General features: G+C 39.2%; 1 protein-coding gene across 1 annotated transcript; it reads right to left on the bottom strand.

The window, feature by feature from the left end:
* Positions 1 to 10,315: 10,315 nt before the first annotated feature.
* On the bottom strand, positions 10,316 to 21,529 carry urod (uroporphyrinogen decarboxylase). The gene is made up of 10 exons (XM_039815054.1): positions 21,316 to 21,529; positions 19,262 to 19,374; positions 18,651 to 18,730; positions 17,925 to 17,987; positions 16,902 to 17,099; positions 16,653 to 16,814; positions 13,716 to 13,850; positions 13,110 to 13,210; positions 12,272 to 12,338; positions 10,316 to 10,579 (listed from the first exon to the last, which is right to left on the bottom strand). Exons 1-10 carry the CDS (start codon positions 21,336 to 21,338, stop codon positions 10,415 to 10,417), a joined length of 1,107 nt encoding a protein of 368 aa, XP_039670988.1. The 5' UTR covers positions 21,339 to 21,529; the 3' UTR covers positions 10,316 to 10,414.
* Positions 21,530 to 21,967: the final 438 nt, after the last annotated feature.

Raw genomic sequence — 21,967 nt, 5'->3', positions numbered from 1 at the left:
GGCGTGCTAACTGTCATCTACTGTATGTTACGACCCCACTTCAAAAAAAGCCGAACTATCCCTTTAAATAGCAAACAAATGGGATGAGTGCCACAGACAGGGAAGGGAAATCAGACAATATTGAAAGACATTGTGGGTTATGGTCTTTTCATGGGATTTGTTGTTTGAAAATCTATCAAATAAGAGCTTTCAAAAATGGCACTTTGGCTTAAAACCTCTCTAATTCTACAAGAATGATATTATGTTGAACAATTATTGAAGCCAACGCTGTCTATTTCTCACTTTACAACGTAAAAAATGTTGAGAATTTCTTAATTACGAATTTCAAAGTGTTATTAAAGTTGGTTGCGTGTTCATATTTTCAGGTACAAATTATATAATAATTTAAGGAATTGTTATGCAGTATTTGGATACTAATAGCTGTAATGCAGTTTGGAATAAAACTATCAAAATGAAAAATGTCATTTTAAGAAAAGCTTTAATTTTGCCTCAAATAAGGTAGAGCCAAGAGATCAAAAAAATAGCAGCAGAAATGAATGAATTCAGTCAGTTTAAATACTGGCACTGACTGTCAACATTGTTCAAAAAACCCTAGCAACAACAACATGGTCTCCATACAGTGACTGGTGAGGGATCCCCTGAAAAGCGATTTGATCGCATTGATGTTATGATTTTTGCTGGAATCCGTCACAACAACACCAGCATCATCATCATCAACAACAACAACAACAACCGGATTTACTAGAATCTGCTTATCTGATGTTCTTAGCTGCCTCACAGAGAAAAACACTATTTGGGATTAACTGATCCCTTTATCCCAATTCCTTGTGTACAGAGCTTCCGTTATGATTACAGTAATAATGCACATCAAGCAGTATTATGTGTAATAAAATGTAGCTCTGTATTTACCCCAAATTTACTAAATTGTTAAATTCACATGAAGACAAAAGACCTTGACTCAAGGTTTGTGATTGGATACCTCCCTCTGCTCAGCTTTTATCCAGCATCCCATTGGTAGTAGTGATGGCAATGGTATGGTGTAATGTGTTCTGATTGGTGAAGATGATGCCTTACTTTAACACACCTGTCTGTCCTAAAATGACCTTTGAGGATATACAAGTGCTTCCAAGTAGTTGAAAGTTGAAAATGTTTACACATTAGTACCCCACCACTTCTGTTTAGGTGAAGTTCTCAAAACAGTTTTTCCTATTCATGCTGCAACAGATTAAAAAAAAGGTCAGTTTTTGGAATAAGAAATGGTTTACTGTAGATGATGTCCAAATTGAGGGTTAATAACATTTTTTCTAACTCCACAAATAACAGGTCTCCTTATGAGTTCATACCTAACAACCAATGACAAAATGTGACAACAGCCCTGTCATCACTGGACTGGGATACAATCCTGTCTGGTGACAATCCTGAATTTTGTAGCAGTAGATTTATTAAATCTGTGAAGGATGTTATCTCAATCCATTCGAGTAGAGGGAGATATAAATGTAAAAATAGGTGCCACTTGCCATGGCTGAATAAAGAATGTAAAAATCTGATGTCAGCTAGAGACCTGCCATTAAAGCAATTTTTGAAATCAGGTCTAACAACAGACCGTCAGAAGTTTACTCATATGCGAAACAAGGTAACACAGAGTCTGAGACGGGCCAAGGCTAACTTTTTCATTAAAGTAATAGAGAACGCAAACGGCAATGGAAAATTAGTATGGCAAAACCTAATAAACTGCTTGGCCGACAATAAAACAAAAACAATAAGGAAATGGAGCTGCAAATTAATGACTTGATTATTAAAGATCCACTTTCCATAGCCACTAATCTCAACAGTTTCTTTATAAATTCTGTGAAAGAGATTACGCAGCATTTTGCGTCATCTCTGTGTTCTGATAATGTTACTGATCTACATCAGCCTGTATTCGAAATCACTGAAATTTCAGACTATGAAGTAACAAAAATTATTACTGGTATGAAAAATTCAAAAGCCCTTGATGCATTTGATCTTAATACACATTTCTTGAAAGAGTACAAGGACCCTCTTGTACGTCCAATTACCCATCTTCTTGATATGTCTTTTAACCATTCTATAGTCCCTGCAGATTGGAAAGTGGCTGCAGTGACACCAATATTTAAATCAAGTGCTACAACTGAAATGTCCAATTATAGACCTATCAGCATACTTCCCGTTATATCAAGAATAGCGGAGAAGTGGGTAGTCAGACTGTTGACGGGCCATCTGGAAAATGTCCAACCTTCACTACATCCATTACAATTTGGTTTTCGGACCCATCACTCCACTGATAGTGCCCTGTGCGTTTTGACAGAAAACATAAAAGGTTTGCTTGACAAGAGTCCTTGTGTCGGGGCTGTCTTCTTAGATTTGAAGAAAGCCTTTGACTCTGTAAACCATCAGATTTTAATATCCAGGTTGACTCAGTTTAACATCTCTGATCAAGCACTTATGGTTTAAATCCTATCTGTCCCACAGGAAACAGTACGTGGTAGTAGATGGTGTCAAATCTCCCTGTTTAGATTCTGGAGTTGGTGTCCCACAGGGATCTATCCTAGGGCCAATTCTGTTCTCACTTTTTATCAATAATCTACCAAATTCATGTCCAAACGTCTTCTTGCAGATGTATGCGGATGATGCAGTGATTTACACACAAGCAAAAACCGTCCAACAAGCAGCTGCTGATCTCACAGATGCCCTATTCTATGTGCAGGACTGGCTCAAGGATTCATGCCTCATGTTGAACACCAGAAAAACTGTGTGCATGTACTTCTCAGAACGCCAGGTCGAAGTAACCAGATCCAATGTCTTTATGAATGGAGTGGAACTTGACGTGGTCTCAGAATTTAAATACCTAGGGGTAGTCCTTGATCCGACACTTTGTTTCAAAAGTCATGTAAAAAAGTAGCACAGGTAGTCAAATTTAATCTTCAAAATTTTCCGACATTTTCGAAATAATTTAACCATGGATGTTGCTAAAACATATTTTTATTCAATGATTATTTCTCATTTTGACTATTGTTTGACTACCTGGTCTCTTGCTTGCCCCAAAACACTTGCAACCATGGAAAGTCTCTATAAAAAGGCATTAAACAGTCCCTCCAGAAAAACGCGATTATGCGATCGCATAATTCAATGCATAATCAGCCAAAGTCCGCATATTCATGCGGGGGCCGTATTTTTTCAAATATGCTGCACTTTCGCCGCATAAATTACTGATTTCCGCGCAAAATATGCGGTGCTTCCATGATTTCATGTCATTTAATTTTCGTTGCAAAAAAGTCACATATATCTTAGCAGAAAGTTGAAAAAATGTTGCGTTTACTTCAGCCCTGTTGCCATGGGAACGTTATGAAGTGACGTAATTACGCGATGTGAACATCATCGAAAAGCAGGGTGTTGGAGGTTGAATTTGACATGTACTTTGAGTCTCTTAAGTTGGTATCCAATAAGAAACCTATCTTAATATCTACATAGATTTATTATTACAACCTCTCTCTCTCTCTCTCTCTCTCATACAGACAGACAGACAGACAGACAGACAGACAGACAGACACACACACACACACACACACACACACACACACACACACACACACACACACACACACACACACACACTTAATATCTGTCTACTCATTTTTTGCAAGTTCCAGTATTTGTTGCAAGTTCCCGCAATTTCATCGCATAAAATTGCATAAATATCCCGCATATTCAATCAAATTTTTTAAGAAAACCTCTCGAGCCTCTACTAGAGGAGACTTGATAATACCCCACAGGCGTACCACCTTCGGTCAGACGGTTTTGTCTGTCCGAGGTGGGAACCTGTGGAATAGTCTTCCTCTAACATTGAGAGAATGCCCTACATATAGCTCGTTTAAAGCTCAGTTGAAAAAATGGCTATGGGCAAACCAAAGTTGCACACATTAGTGGGTATGTTGTATCTTTTTCTGAATTTTTTTTATTTTGTAATGTGTATATGGATATTTGAAGTTGAATGAATTTTTTAGTCTTACGTGAATACTGTATATAGGGCTTTTGTTAATTTATTGATAAACAATGTACTTACTGTAGATGTAAATTTTATTATGCAATGTTTTGTGACCTGTGTGATCTTAGCCCGTGGGACTACGGATGGAAATTAGCCCTTGGCTACAATCCGGCATATTTACATGCATGTATTCCATGTTTGTTTATTAACATGCACTGTCCCAATCAAATAAATAAATGAAAAAAACATTGTTAGGCCCAAACAAAGAGAAACTTTTTTTTTTTTATTGTAAAATGTTTCCACACTAGAGAGACCTAGACACACCACGGCTCGTGTGACCAATTCACCAGACCAAATTGCCAAGCATCTGACAGAGTAAATAAAACATGAGTGCGCAGATTCGCCTGGTTCCCAGGCAAAGTAAAAACCTTTTATCTTCAAATTCTGATGGCAAAAACAGCAACTCTCGTTCACAGACTTACTGATGCGACACCATCACAATTTAGAGCTACGCCACGTTTCCTTGCTCTGATTGGGTCTATTAAATTGCGTCCAAAGGCACTTTTGTCGGTTTGTTAAGTTGGGTTGATATCGCTCCTTGGAAATTGAAAAGGAACTAAGAGGTTCCAGACTAATTTGCATTTGCGATATTGTCTGGGATGCAACGGTTAACCGATTTCACTATTAACCGCGCTTTAAAATGTCACCGTTAATTAAGTGATTGTTAACTGACTGCACGTTAAGTGTAGCACTGCATGCATTTCTTATTAAACCTCCTTGACTACATAAACGCTCGCGTGCGCACACACGCTACACACACGCTACACACACAAAATCACCACGAGTATAGAGAGCCGAAGTCCCGCCCCTTCCGGTGGACCTCATGGGACCTTAACTCAGAAAAAATATGAATGGTAGTGAACGGGGAGAAACAAATTATTTTTTGATCCCGTTTGAATTGAGCCATGGATTACAAATATGATGTTCGTCAATTTAAAAGATAATTTGTCAACCGTAGAAAGTCTCAGTTAGCCATAGGTTTGTCGTAGTACCACTTTGTTTTGTGTGAAACCGCTCAGTGAACTACATCTCCCGTCTCACACAATCTACCTCACCTAGCTTGATGCTCGGCTTGCTCGCTAGCTAGCTACCTTAGCTCTGTTAACGTTATCTTAACTGCTGTGTTTTATCCAGTGAAGTGTTTTCAGCAGATAAGCAAAAGAACAAGCGAGATCCTCTGCTCATTTAATAATGTTACATCAGACATCGTAGCTTCAGCGAGACGTCATCTATGAGACATTGAAGTGTGTAGTCTTTCTAATTACGTATTTTCAGTATTTTCAGTATTGTCTTATACTTCAACAGTTTAACAATAAACTGAGTCTTTCTTCGGTTGAAAAATAATGAGCCATAGACCAGAAGTAGAAGGGCGTGACTTCGGCTCTCTCCCGTCCTTCTACTTCTGGTCCATGGGACCTTAATTCAGAAAACATATTAACAAGAGTCGATGGAGAGATAATAATTATTTTATGATCCCATTTGAATTGAGCCATGGATTACAAATATGATGTTAGTCAATTTAAAACATTATTTTTCTAGCTAGCTAGCGAGCAAGCCGAGCATCAAGCTAGGTGAGGTAGTTGTGTGAGACGGGAGATGTAGTTCACTGAGCGGTTTCACGACTTTCTTTGGTTGAAAAATTATCTTTTAAATTGACGAACATCATGTTTGTAATCCATGGCTCAATTCAAATGGGATCAAAAAATAATTATTATCTCTCCATTGACTCTCGTTAATATTTTTGGCTCAATTCAGGTCCACCGGAAGGGGCGTGACTTCGGCTCTCTATAGTCTATCCACGACGCTCCACTTCCAGGATTGCTCCATTGCCGCCGGAAATTCCGCTGGATTTCACTATCTTCGGCCGGATGTCCGTTACCTTACGCTTTCTTTGTTTTGGTATTGCAAACTCGGTACCAAAACATTAAAGAAATGCCAATAAACCAGGTTTTTCTGTGTGCACTAGTAGCCAGACCCTCCTCCGATGCACTGTAAAGGAAGGGTTGGCAAAGCGAGACTACCGCGAGTATTATTGACTGTCAGAGTGATGTTCAACGGCGTCCCGTCCCGTGGTGGGATACTGCTCAGGGTGCGAACTACGGGGGAGCTAGGGGGAGCTCGGCTCCCTTTAATAAGACATGGGCTCCCCTGAAAACGTGATTTGTGAAATTTTGGGGGGTCTCTAAAAATATTGACAATGTGTCATTTTGAAGCAACTTTATTGTTTATTAACGTTGCTGTTACTTGTTTGTTAGCTTGTTAACGTTACCAGTCAGCAAACGTTAGCCTGTTTAATGTTAACGGTAACGTTACAGTTAACAGCTAACGAGTCAGAAGCCGACGTTTGCATATAGGTGAGCGAGCTGACATTAGCGTTACGTTCGTACGAGTCAAAACTCAGCAACAGCTAAATCATGTCTCTGACGTTACCACTAAACGTTAGTTTACTTACTCCTCTTAATCCCCTACGGGACATAACGCTGCAAAAAGATCTCTCCATCGCATGTATTCCTTGGCAACATGCTGCGAATCTCCCTGTGACAGGTGCATCTTGTCTAGCAGCTTCTCCAACTTTTAGACACACCAGCTAGCACGGCTGTTTCTAGCCCAAAAAGGGCCAACTTCTTCTTAAGAAGGACAATACATGTCATTTAGCTGACGCTCCTATCCAAAACGACTTACAGTTGTTATGTATCAGAAGTCGTACGCCTCTGGAGCAACTAGGGGTTAAGGGTCTTGCTCAGGGACACATCGGTTAATGTATCGCAGTGGGAATCGAACCCAGATCTCCAAAACCAAAGGAATGTGTCATATCCACTGCGCCATCATCTGGACAGCATTGCTGTTGCCAACTTGGCCTTTGTTTGTGGTGTGACGGATTCACCTTTAGTCTCTAATCTTTCAGATTATTTTCAATAAAAAAGGTTAATGATTGATCACCTAATCGTTTTCAAAACATTCAAAACTGTTACTGTTATTTCTGTTTGAAAAGGGCAGCAATAAATAACACATTAAATCTAGAGTGTTCATGTGATTTCATACATTAGTAGTGAAATTAATGAATGCATAATAATTGATGATAATCAAGAAACCGTGATTATTCTACAGACTATAATCGTACCAACAAAATCTATAATCATTGCATCCCTACTTGCGATGAAAGGTTAATTGAATGTTGCTTCTGAGTACCTAACTTGTAGAAAAATATGTGTGTGTCTGTGTACTTCTGGAGGGTCTTCAAGGATTTGCATTTTTGGATGGCCTTTGCCTATCCACTTCAATAGAAACAGCCAAACTTGTCTTGGATCCTGCCTCCAACAGCTGTGATAGAAGCATTTAGTTGGGGTCACATTGGTTATGTTGCAGCAACAAGTCTAAAGTACCTGCAAATGATGTAATATGTTATATGTCAGAACATTGCAAACTCCTCATAGCTTTCAAGGCCATGCAGGGAAGGTGGCGACTACCGGAAAATGCTCCTAGATTGCTCGGTTACGTTGTAACCTTGGTTCTCTGAGTGAACTGACTATCTCTCCACCGTTACATATACACATAGCCAAAATCAGTATTGTTTTTATCAATCAATCAGTATTATGAAATCTACATTTCAATGATGTGCGCTGTCACATATTTCTCTCTATTAGTAAACTGTTGTTGGCAACCTATTTTTCTTTTTAAAGCTTAAATCTTTTAGAAAAATCCAAGTAACTATTAGTTAATGTTGTTCTAGAGGCTACACTGTGCTGTTTATTTAAATAGACCTTCATTACAAAGCAGTCTCCAAGGACTTCAGACTGGATGATAAAATTCAGGCAGCAGGACACCGTCTCACTTCTGTCCCAGTTAAAGCCCCAGTCACTGTCGCGTCTCTGTCCCATTTTCTGGGCCAGGCCCCAGCCTCGAATCAGCAGTCGGGAGAAACAACTCTGATGCAGAAACCATCACAACAAGAATTAAGTATGTAAGCGGTGTTTTTTTTAAATGTGCATTAGAGTATTTCGGCACCTTTATCAGATTAGACTTACAAGTGCACCTGTAGGAATATACGTAAGCTTCACTTCCTAAATGATTGTGGTAAAATTTCACAGCGTGTACAAATAACAAGATAACATGAGACACAGCCATCTTCTAACCATATACATAGTGGGAACTATATTCTCACGTGACCTTGTTATTTACAGCGAATAAGATAAAGTCCCAATAAGTCGCAGTGTTCCTTTAAATTACAACACATATGACGCAGGTGGAAAGGAAGACAGAGTAAGTGTATAGTCAGAGGATAGAAATGTAGTTTTCAATTAGTTAGCTCTTTGAGAGGATGCGCTCTCCCAGTATTTGTTTGTGGCGCTAATCCAAAGTTCATACATTTCCAATGTTAAATACCCCAAATATTACATAAGTATATACTAATCTTAACTTCACCAATTTATTCTGGCCACGTCAAACATGTTTCGTTCTAGACGCTCTGTTGAAGACCACTAGGCCGAAACATTAGCATGTTTGTTTGACATGACCAGGATAAAATGGTGAAATTGAGATTAGTCCACATTCTCCTGTAGATCTTTGTGTGTGCAACCTTTTTACCTTTGGGTATTCAGCATTGTAGTTTTTAACCCTTGTGTTGTCTTCCTGACGACCATGCAACTTTTAGTTTTTCTGGGTCAAAAAAAAAAAAAGAAGAAAAATCAACGTTTTGGTCATCTTTTTCAACGTTTGTCCGTTTTTTTCAAGTTTCGTGTCACTATTTCCGATGTTTTTGTCGATTGTCACCTTTTTCCAAGTTTTTGTTGTTGTTTTTGCCGACATTTTTGAAGCTTTTACGTTTTTGTCACTTTTTGTCAATTCTTTTCAGCGCTTTATTTGACGTATTCTTTGTTTTTTTCCCCCCACGCTTTTTTCGACATTTTTGACACTTTTTTTCAATGCTCTTTTATCAATTTTTTTCAAATGCTATAAAATTGAATAAAACACTAAAATTCAATTAAAGTAGGGAACTGATGATTTATTTTATTTGTGAAGAGCGTTGCATAGAACCATCCACTTTATTTTTTGGACAATTTGGTTGAAAGAAACCCAAATTTCTGGTATAGAAACTTTTTGAAAATGGGTCAAATTTGACCCGACGACAACGAGGGTAAATTACCTTTAGTAGTTTATAGACAGATTATTAACAAGACAACAATTAAGTCTACAGCCTAGCTAGCAGTTCTGTAAGGCTCTACTCATAGGAACAGCTATGCTGTTTAACACAAAGTGAGGCTGATGAGAATGTCATTAGTTTTTGGGTCATAAACCTGATTATGGCAATAGATATAAAGTTAAAGAGGATCGCCACAGATTTTAAACATCATCTTCTATAGGCTGGACTCATAAAATAAAAAACATAAATTTCACCAGAAATCAAATCAATCTTTATTTAACTGGACAGAACCTTTTAGGATGCTTACAATGTGATTCACTTTATAAGCCACCTCTTCTAGTCTGAGTTGATGAAATAAAAAACAAAAAGATACAAACTGATTCAGGGTGAAAGACAAAGACAGCATAAGGCATCTTCTTGTACAGCGTGCATTTCTAAGCAGATTTTCTATCTGCAGGAGTAAAAATAAAACTCTTCATGCTGAGATCCAGCGGGGGATTTTGTTCCCTGTTAAAATGTTAGATGGTGGAATGATCAACTGCTGTGTCCTGACATTTTTCCTTAGAATTTTATTTTATTTTTTTAACTGCAGTAGTGCTTATGCTGAAACCCTTTTACAAATCACCAGCTTTTGTTTGGATCATTTTTGTTTTTGTTCAAGGACAAAGAAGCCACCTGATGAAGAGCTCCGTCATGAAGCTCTGTAGCTATTAAGAGCTTATAAAGGTTTGTCTCCATTTGTATTTGTATGTGCTCGAATGACATTGGCGGGAGTTTGATATATCTTAATAAAATAAATTTAAAAAACTCAAAGCTGGATTGAGCATTTTTAAATATATTCAATATTAATCCAATTACCTTGTGTTGTTAATGTTCATGTACGTGCATAAATGATGCCCACCCTCTCCAATGGAAACCCATAATCCACTCCTGGTCAGATCAACATATTATAGATGAACAGAAAATCTTGTCTTAGAAAACCAACATCTTGTTTCTCCCCCCCTCCCCCCTCCCCCTCCATTAATATTTAGGACAGTGTTTTTATTGTAGTTTTCCTCTGAGAAAATCCCAGGGAATGGATTATTTAACTCCTGAAATGAGACATGAAGCTGTAAATGTTTTAGTTTTTAATAACATAATGCATTATTGTAAATTCTCTCTGTCACTATCATCAGATTTTTTTGGGATTACACATTCCCTCACATCCATCGTTACTTTTGTTTGATCATCTGTTTAGAGTGTTGGTGCACAGCTTCGACGAAGGCGCCCACGCTCTCCGGGTCCATGTCAGGGTAAAGGCCGTGGCCGAGGTTGGCGATGTAGCCCCTCGTGCCGAAACCCTCCAACATCTTCTTCACGATGTCTGAAATGCGCTCCTGATAGAGAGGAGGGGAGAGAAGGAGAGATGATGAAAAAGGTACGGACCAACCGGCACACCTTTTAGATCAGTCGGCTTCTAATATTTATAATAAGTCAGAGTGTCTGAGATATACTTTGCTCAAACTGGGTCAGAGGACAAACAACTTTCTGAACTTATAATGAAGAGGTTATAAATTGCCATACGGTGTGTAAACAAAAGTTTGTCAGAATGAATTATAGCACTTCACTGTATTATGTAGAAATACATGAATTGCAATACTGTGGGATGAAAATAGGATTCACAGCATGCACGCGGGGGGCTGAAAATAGCAGTGGGGTTGTCTGTTATTTCCCTTCCTTTCTTTTGTATCTCATGAAAAACAACACTAAATTCTGCTCTGAAACCCTCATTAAGCAGCTCACACTTAACCATTTACAGGACAGAGATCAGTGGTGCATGTTTTAGGACATATTAGCAGGTTATGAAGAAAAGGGTCTTTAATCTCTCTGCATGGAGGGACTGTCTCCATACAGACATCTCTATAGAGATCTAAGAGAAGAGACGTGTCTCCTAGCCCAAAGCCAAACTATAAATAAAAGAAAAGAACATTACACCTGTTGTATTACACCTTTTCTAATCCCAATATTCCTGACAACTAAATGTGATAAAAGAAATGTACACTGAAGATGTTCCAGTAAATGTGAGGAAACAAACTCATTCCTGTCGGTCACGGGACAAACATATAATTGCTTTAAAAAGGAAGGCCGTACAAAGACCTAATTGTAGTTTTGGGATTAAGGAGAGGTCTTGCAGTTTGGGCATTAGAAAAACAAACTGGCATAGTAAGTAACAAGCTAAAGTTGCGGATGTTTTTAAAAGATATGCGCGACTTTCTTACATTATGTAAGTGAGACGTCTGTGAGGATCAGACAAGGGGCTCCACGCAAGAACCACCGATGAGAACAGATTTATTCTAAGGTGGCGCGTACGGGCGATTTAACAGAACTTTGTACGAACAAACTTCAGCAGTCCAGATCTGTCGTACTGGTCATACTGTGCCGATAGTGCCTTCTGTCACACAGGGTTCCCACACCTTAAACACCACAATTCAAGGAATTGTCAAGGACTTTCCAGGCCCAATTCCCCTTCAAATTCAAGGAAACACCACGGCATAGTTTGAGACACACAGCTCAGGGTTAATTACGGTTATAACACTAAAAACAAATGCATAATGGGAAATAGCACGCTTTACAGACGTTTTGGGGGAATAAAAACTTAGAATTTAGGATAAGAATATGAAAATGTTCTTGCATGAGGAACAAGGATTTGCGCCACTGCTGTCACTCCAAGGTAACTTGTATTATAGCCAGAGTAACATGGTTGTGAATAAGGAGGGAGAGCAGAACGGTGCCCTGACCTCTTTTTGTCTGGGTTGCGTTTCTAAGCTGTACATATTTTATATTTTAACCAATTCATCTACTTTATTTAAATGTATTTATATCTCTACCTATATACATGTTTTACTCTAAGTATTTATACTTAATGTCATGCTTGTTCAGGCTCTCCTTTCGCAGGGACTGTTGTGTTACCGGGAATGGGTTCATGTGTGTGTGTGTATTTTGGTTTTAAATGAAGATGTTTTTGAAGAAGAAAAACGTTACGCCTCTGTCCATGTAAGAGCCTAAACCAAAGTGGGAGTGGAGGTTACCTTTGGAGCGTAGAAAGCACAAGGGTCCATGTTTCCCTGCAGGCTGACCTTCCCTCCTGTGCGCTCCCTGAGAACACACACACACACACACACACACACACACACACACACACACACACACACACACACACACACACACACACACACACACACACACACACACACACACACACACACACACACACACACACACACACACACACACACACACACACACACACACACACACACACACACACACACACACACACACACACACACACACACACACACACAAATCCTTTAACCAACAGGTTAAGTATTTGATGAGCAGGAAACACAGACGTTTGTTGACTTAAATCCTGCACCCAGTGACGAGCCAGGGACGAGGGAGAGGTCACTAATGGTTAACCTGCTCCTCAGGAAACACGACAGTGTGGTTCATGATTAGTTCAGCAACTGCGACAACAGATGCATCCTCGAGATGTATTCAGCCTTAAGCTCTTTGTTTTTGCAGTCTGACCATGACTGATTTTGAGGCTGTAGCTGTATCTGCTTCTGAGTGAGGAGATTTGTGTATTGATCCTTTTCTATTCCCCGCTCACATTCCAGAGACACTTTAAATCTTACAAGCGTCAACCTGAGGAGACAGCTCTGGTTGAAATTCAGATTTCTATTACCATTTCAGAAACAGCCGATGGGCTGATGTGCCATATCTAACACGGAGATACTCTAACACTGGAGTTAGAAGGGGCAGTTTGTATTCAGATTTTTAGGTGGTTTTATTATGTTTTTTGTGCCATGTTATTTTAGAACTAGCTCTGTGTATAGGTGTGTGTGTGTGCGTGCGTGCGTTTACCGTGCTGATCGTGGGTCAATGGTCCAGTCCAGCCCAACCACCTCATAATGAGACTGAGACAGATCTTCCAGACCATAATGAGCATCCTTTGCAAATACAATCTGGAAGACACACAAGTACAGAAAAGTAAGAAGAGTAGATTTTCAAAAGCAACTTTTGCAGAAATCCTGATGAAGCATTTATGGTGAAATGCTGCCATCTTCTGGTGATAAAGCAGAAAAGTTATTTATAATAGACCCGATGAATCCTTAATGATCCCTCTTGGGGAAACAATGTAGTCGAAGCAACAGAGTGAGGGTAAGAATAGAACAGAGTAGTCAAACTAATATAGAAAGTGATTGATATAACGTGAGAACAAACTGAAAAATACAGGAGAGTAGCAGGAGAGTTGTCACATTTGACTCATTTGCAGTTCAGATGATGAGCAGGCGTACATCATTAGTCACTGACACTGTCAAGAAAAACACATGCAGAAATATGAGGAATTAAAAATAAAACTTCAGTGTTACTGCAGGAGTGTAAATGTGTGTGTGTTTGTTGTGGATTTGGGTATATTTAGGTTTGGACAAAAGCACATGTACGCTTATGTGTGCGGCTGCATCTCACCATGGGAACGTCCTTTCCTGCCTCCTTGAGTTTATCTTTGACGCAGCGAGCGATGTCTCGGAGGTAAGGCAGAGAGAACTCTTGAAACTCCACCGGACCCAGAATGCCAGCGTGGGACTCAAACACCTGCAGAGCCTGAACAACACACACATACAGCAGAGAGTAAAAAATAAGATTTTTTTTAAAGGGGCGATAGAATGATTATATAGGTTATTTCACACTGTTCCTTAAGGTCTCCTAATAGGGTATGTAACATTGGTTGGGCTGAAAATTGCCAGAATGCTATTTTATGGACCCTTAACTACCCTGCGAATATGGCCCTATTTGTAACAAGAGCTTTTCTTCCAAATATGGTATGCTCATGAATATTTAGATTAGCTGCGCGCTGATTGGTTTGAGCGAACCACATAGAAACACACTGGAGACGAGAAAGCAGGTCTCATATTTCAGACACTGCAAAGTTACCCAGTCACATTAGCTACAAAAGAGAGCAACATGCACTCGCTTGTGGGCGCTCCTGTACGTGCCTAGCCTACCCCTGGTTGCTTGGCAACAGTGAACAGAAATTCTCCGGTGCTACCTTCAAGCACGTCTTAAAAGTTACTTCAGATGTATTGTTAAGTCACAAAACAATGTTTTTGGATTTAAAAGTATTTATTTCTCGATAAAAGTAAAAAGATATGAGATAAAATGCCAAACATATCACGATACATACAGAAATACGATGTCCTGAAGCGTTTTCCGCCATCTTGAATTATTTTCTTCGACTCGAGCCACTGACATACGTCACGCTGCCCTCACACTACCTTCACTCCGATTGGCAGTCGCTTTGTCGCATCGCTCAGCATTTGCATAAAATAGACTTCTTGTCTATTTTGTCCCCGCCTTGCTCGTGGCAGCGGCAAGCTCGTCGCTGGCAAATGGCCACTCCCATTGAAAATTAATGGTAGCCTGTCTCTTTGTCTCTGTCTCTTGTAGCTAATGTGACTTACCCTACAGTCACACTAATTAATAATAAATAATAAATAAACCGATTTCAATTTAATGCATTTTTTGTGAATTTTAGATGTCTTGTTAGGAGGAGGCAAGCTAGCTAGCTCTCATTGATAGAGCTCCATCCAGCTCACTCGAGGTGTTTATTTCCCCGATTTTTTGTTTAAATAACTCAATACACATAGCTATCCGTTAAAAGATTAACTGGAACCTGTGGTAAGAGATTGCGGGCGTAACAAGCTCGCTGACCGCGCTCTCACTTACACAGAACGGCCATTTAGCAGGAAGAGGGGAGCTGCAGGCCCTGGAGCTCTGTCAGGGCAGCAGCGTTTGGTAGTCCACTAATCCAGAAATGGTGACTTTGCGCGGGTATCGAGCACTGTGGGCTGCCAGCCGTGACGGAGCTCCATCTACCTCACAGCAGGCCGGTTTAGCCATCAATTTTCGTAAAATGGCCCATATTTGACCTCTACATAGTTGATTTCTCGCATAAAAAAAAAAGTCTCGCATAAAAAAAAAAAGTCTCAGAAGTAAATTTAGTGGTAAAACAGCAGATGAACAATTTCTGAGATCTGCCCGACCTATTCAGAAGACTAACTGACCTCAGATCAGTTAGTAGCCTATGTAAATTTTGGGCCGTTACAAAGATAGAAGGTAGAGCCAAATAAGGAGGAGTTGAGAAGTTGACATCAACTTTTAGCTTTGTTCAGATTCGCCCGTTTTCAGAGGCAGTTACAAATTGTGAGATTTGCAGAGGAAAGAGGTATCAATGGGATTTTGAGGTTCTATGTATGTCCTAGTTACCCACCAAACTGTCCTTATTCAACTATGACAAGGTAAAATCGGTTTTGCATTCTATCACCCCTTTAAACCTGATTTTCTGGCAGCACAACAAGCTGTAAACACAACATTAACATATTATCACTTTATTAAGTTAATATGGCCAGCAAGTCAGCAAACAGTTGGGACTGGGAGCAACATTAGAATGAATGTAGAGTTGTGTCAGCATCCACCCGATTGAATGCAAGTCCAATACTCACTCTCCTTCTAGCTCTGTTTTGGTCTCCACCAACTGCTGAGGGGAATACCTGGCTCTTCAGCTGCTAAATGTTCCACTTTGTTTACCAGCTAGCAGCTAACATTGTCTGACTCCCATTTGGTGCTGGACAGGTAGCGTTGAATTAATTTATCAGACCTGCTTTGCTGAATAAAGCAGCCTGCAGCTTTTAGAAACAATGCTGATACAAGCCGAGAGACTGAACCAAAACAGTAGAGGGTTCCAGAAAACCAAAAACAATCACTTAAAATAAACACTAAAACGCTTCGAGGGGAACTGCAGAATTGGGTGATAATTATGCGGACTCGTCACTTCATGAAACCCGTTAATATAATATAGATAGATAGATAGATAGATAGATAGATAGATAGATTAATATATTGATTATAGCAGCTTTAAGTTAACCTAAATGAAGCTATCTATCTATCTATCTATCTATCTATCTATCTATCTATCTATCGCCACTCTGCTGCCCCAAATACTGCTGTATGGCAGTGTACTCTGCTGGTGTGACATTGTCTAGACTTTGTGTAATAATACGGTTTGTGCTCTCAGGCTGTGCTCAACTGTTTTTGGGGAAAGAAAATGCTGCATCAACCGCATTTTGTGCTGATACTGAGAAGCAGGTTTGTTTCCATAAGGAGTGTGTGTAGGAGCTTCCATGATCAGCAAATAGTACTTATGTCCAAACTCTGACATACTCCACACAATATGCCTTATACTGAATCTCTGAGGCTTTCAACCGTAATAAACCTTATTGTTTCTGTCAACAATTAGCTCCGCACATATCAGAAAAAAACCTCCAGGCTGTTTCTTTCGACTTGATCAAGTTACAAAACAAAGCAGTTTGTTAAAGTTCCAGAGATTTAAAAGGCAAGGGCTGTAACCTGAGCTCCAGCTGCCACCTGTCCCAGCAGATACTCCACGATCACATCGGTCAGCATCCTCAGCAGCATGTGGCTGGCCTCAGGGTGTCTGTAGAGCCACCGCTTCGCCTTAGAGAAGGTCCTGGAGCCTCCGCCTTCAATCATGTAGGACATGAGGGTCCACTGTGGATGGACACAGCAAATTATTTAATTCACTTTTGTTTTCATGCTTTTCTATTCATCTTTAAATGTGTCAGTATCATCTCTAACCGGAGCTCCAGTGAATCCTATGAGCGGCACTTTGCCCTCTATCTTGTGTCTGGTCAGTGTGATGGCTTTGAAGACGTAGCCCAGCTCTTTGTCCACGTCCACTTTGGCCTGCAGACGCTGCAGATCTTCTGGCTCCTTCAAGGGGTCCGGGAATGTAGGACCTTTACCTGCCACCATCTGGACATCCATACCCATGGCCTGGAGGGAGGGAAAAAAAAAATGAATGAAAGAATGAATAAAGACATGCAGAAGACTTGAGAGACGGCTGCAATTTGATATAGAGAGACGGCGAGTGAGTTTTTTTATGTTAAATTGGCTGTGGCTCAGTGGTAGAGCGGTTGCCAATCGGAAGGTTGGTGGTTTGACCCCTGGCCCTGCAGTCCCATGTCGAAGTGTCCTCGGGTAAGACACTGAACCCCGAGTTGCTGCGCATCGGAGTGTAAATGTGTGTGAGTGTTTATCTGATGAGCAGGTGTCACCTTGTACGGCAGCCTCGGCCACAGTGTATGAATGGTGAATGGTTCCTGTACTATGTAAAAGCGCTTTGAGTAGTCGTTAAGACTAGAAAGGCGCTATATAAATAAACAGTCCATTTAATTACCAGGTAAGCTAACTGCCTATATGCACACAACATAGTGAAATGCTAATTAAGGTGCATTAATAGTTTGGCCACTAGGGGACAGAAAAAAAAACATCAATACAAGCTGATAGATGCACAATTACCACATATCACTGGCTAATAAAGTAGTTATGGCTAACTTGATAGCAAACAGTTGCCTGGAGCAACATTACTGTCACATTGAATTTTTGTTTTTGCCCGTCTGATGACAGTGGGTCCACTATTCACTTCCCTTTAAGCTCTGGTACATTTGTGGGCCGTGAAACTGAAACAATACGCTAAAAGAGGCAAACACCTTTACAATTACACAGCAATTTGATTCAATGTTATTATGCTACTTCCACTCCAAAGATATTACATAAACAGATGTATTGTCTATATGTTGATTGCTTGTTGTCGTTTACCTGTGGGATAACCAAGATGTCAGAGAAGATGATGGCAGCATCGAAGGGAAAACGCCTCAGAGGCTGAAAGTGAAAAAAGTTAGACATTTAAAAAAGAAAAGGGATAACGTAAAAATAACAAGGTGGTTGTGATTTTTGTTTGCTGTCTTGCGTAGTGTCTTGGGCATAGGTGGTAAGATATTTTATTAACACGCCATCATCTCAACCCAATATAACACTACTTATGTACTACTGTACTATTACTAAGTATATGAAAAGTGAATTAATGTATTACATTTATTTCCAGTGGTTGTTTGCATGTTGGAGCTTCTTCTTTCAAGCTGGTGTTAAGTAACAAAAATACATTGTGGCAAATGGCATCAAAATTAGTCAACTCTGAAGGAAATGTGATCTTTTAGACAAAATAAAACATAAATAAACACACATTATGATATGAGTTGCACCGGATTGTTGTGGTTTGCAGAAGCGCGGAGAACTCGCTCTTTTCTACACATGATGATATATTTTGGGTTTATTCCATTGGTGGTTTGCTATATATTTGATATAATAGATATTTTAAGTGCTTCTGGTCAGCTTTTCAGTAATTTTGTTTTAGTAAATAAATGAATTTGATTTACAAAGGTTACTTGCATGTTGGAGCGTAAAACCTGCTGTCTTGGAGCTAAACATACATTTAAATCATTCAAATTAGACTTTTCATGAAAACTTGGAAAAGCAATGCTTTACCTGTAGAGTGAGCTCACAGCAGGTCTCTGGTGACCGACATGTGTCAAAGAAGTCCTTCCCCGCTCTGGACTCACGAAACTCTGCAAATTAGTTTCAACAAAACACTAATGTCTTAATGATGTCTTAAATGTCTTAATGTTGTTTGTCCTAAAATGGTACCGTTTAAAGACATTTATTTCAAGTCGAAAGAAAAGCAAGACGATTATGGAAAAAAATATAAATCGCGATTATTTCGGTCAATACTGAAATCCCAATAATTTAACAGGATTACTCGTTGACTCTTGGAAAGATGTTGCAATTTTTTAACTTAAAAAACAGTGGAAAAAGTTAAATAAATCAACAGTAAAAAAAAAAACCAAAACATTCAACTGTGAACTTCAGCCTCAATACTTTTCCTATTGAAACTTTATTTTTTCATTCAGAACACAAGAGAAAATAAGAGTTTACTTGCAAAACGTAATGAGCTAAATAGTTGTTTCTCTCGATTATTCTCTTTTCGTGATCATTGGGAGCCAAAATCATAATCACGATTACATTTCGATTCATTGCACAGCCCTAAGAGAGAAAACTGTATTTCAGGACAGAGAAGAAAGAAGCACTGATCACGGTACCTGGGAGATATCTTCCAGCCTGTCTCATACACCAGACAGGGACATGTTCAGTTTCTTCTCCTCGTGCTGCTCGCAGGAAAGTATCGTTCTGGAGCTGGGGGAAGTCCTTGGGCCTGTATAGAAAAAGTAAAAACCCAAAGGTTTAGCATCTTTCACTGTGCTCATTAAGTAATGTTGCATCAAACTGAGAGGACAACCATTGCTACAGTGAAAGAGAACAATATCAACACAATGCCGAAGAGGTTTGCTGACCAATACAGCACGGTTGCAGTGCAGTAGTGGATTAAAGTCATTTAAAAATAAAGTATTCAAAAGAGCAACAATACCCAGTGTCAGAGCAAATGTAGCTCAGAAAAAAAAACACAGGTAAGTAATGTTAATGTTAACTCAAAAACACAGGGATGTGATCTCTTCTTGTTGTGGACATTAAGTCACATTCATTGTTTCTAGTCACACCAATTGTTACTAAGCTTTAATGTAGTACAAACTGATGCAAATTAGGGCTGGGCGATAGGGAGGATATCAGATATCACGATATTCTTGACCAAATACCTTGATATCAATATTGCGGCGATATTCTTGGGTTGACAATTGGTGCTTTAACAAAATATCTTCACACTTAGATTTTAGTTAAGTAATCATCAGTAATGTGGACATAATGTCTAAGTGGGGAAAAGGCAAATAATAGAACAGCTACAACAGTCTGGTAAGTTCAGAAAAGTACATCACTTTACTGTAATGCAGCCTTTAAAACCAGGAAAAGACAACACTTATGTCATATCACGATATTACCATATCCAAAATCTAAGACGATATCTCTCATATCACGTTATCTCATATAATATCGATATATTGTCCAGCCATAATGCAAATCTGACAATCAAAGTTTCATTTTCAAAAAGTAATTGACTTTTATGACAGTGGGGTTTGACTGGCAGTAGCCTAATCACTTTAGCCCGGGGGCTACAATACGGTACCACGCTTCTGTTATCTAACACACAGGCATACCCCTCCCTTTCCCCAGCAATCATATAGGCATCCAGCTGAAGGGCTGCCAATGACAGAGATGAGAGATATGAGAGATAACACTCCTCTGCCCTCTTATCATCTTCCAGCAGAAGGACAACGGTTGAATGAAAGGCTGCTTTGGAAGCATTAGTGATGCATTACAATAAATCGTACTGTTATTTGTCATATGGACCACAAAAAAAAATAAATTGCTTTCCAGTGACTTAAAATGCAGACCACTGAAGCCTCCAAACAAAACTAATCATGTTTTACTTGATTGTAATTTAAATTCAGTTTACCTCTGGCACTTAGAATGGCTATATGACATATGTCATATATAACAGCGGTGTTACGATTAGCACAGCTGTTAGACTCTCCACTCAAATGAAATTAAAAAAAAAAAAAAAAAATGGGATAAGTTGTGATCCACTTATTCTGCTTTCATCCAGTAGCAATTAGTCAACAATACTAACAAAAAGAGTTTTTTTCCCCACACCATATGTTTTCTCAGTAGACTGCACTATGGAAGTTATATAAGAAACGTTATACACAACTAAAAAAACAAACAATAAAAAACATTTAGATTTTAAAACAATGAACTAGCTACTCTTTAATGAATTGTCTATATTCCGAATTTATCAGAAGATGCAAATGTCTCGTTAAAGCTAATACTTGCTAATATGTTGCAAAGGGAATTCACATTTGCATGCGAGCGAGAGAAAATTAAACTGAAAACTAAACTTTCTGAATGGGAGTTCTCCATAAAGGACAGAGCTGTAACGTATCACGGTACGTAGCTGGCATTAATGACCGGGAAATATTACTTTTGTTTGGTGAATACAGCATTATAAACGGTCAACATGATGCTAGATTCAATTCATGCTGTGTGAAGAGATGTTTTCGTAAGAGTGACACAGGCACATTTCATAACGTCACTCTGCTAGCAGCCACAATGCTACAGTTAAAGCTCCCTGATAACACACAGGCTATATAAAACATAATGCTACACTCCACTGTATGTTTAGGCTAACAACAGAAGTACTTACAGGATTAAACCGTCTTTGCTCATGTCGGCGGGAATGTGGAGGTGACAGGCTGACAGTCAGACGCTCCTATGTCTCTCTCTACAGATGTCAGTTGCGACCTGCAGCTCCAACTGTCATTTAAACTTGTTTGCACAACTCTTTCTGCTGTTACTGGTTACACACTGCGTCGCTCCAGGGCGCGGCCATCTTGGACGACCATGTGACCAGACCAGGAAACGGAGCCGCGGATTCAAAATAAAATACCTTATATATAATACATTCATGCTTTTGTTTTTCTATTGTTTGTTTCTTATATAAGATCATTATTATTAGTAATATTATTTTTCCATACTGAAACTGTATTATATTGTGAAATAGTATATAGTGCTTCCAAATGTCTCAACATACTTGTTAAGAGGCTACATGAATGAAATAATAAAGTTATTATTTAAATTAACTGAACATATACCAGCCCAACAATGCCTACATGCTCCTCACTTCTCTTCCAGTATTGTGTGGTCTCAGAATGATTGTTAAAGAAAGATACTAAATAAAGGTCCATATAGAGCCACTGATCTTTGTTTGGTTGCTTATCATAGGCCTACATTTTATGCAATGAATATGCAATGAATTCTGAATACAATGTTAAAATAATAAATTACTAAAATATAAA

This window comes from Perca fluviatilis, chromosome 11, assembly GCF_010015445.1.
Source record: "Perca fluviatilis chromosome 11, GENO_Pfluv_1.0, whole genome shotgun sequence".
NCBI lineage: Eukaryota > Metazoa > Chordata > Actinopteri > Perciformes > Percidae > Perca > Perca fluviatilis.
Note: the sequence above shows the minus strand (reverse complement) of the source record. Positions and strands in the feature narration are given on the sequence as shown.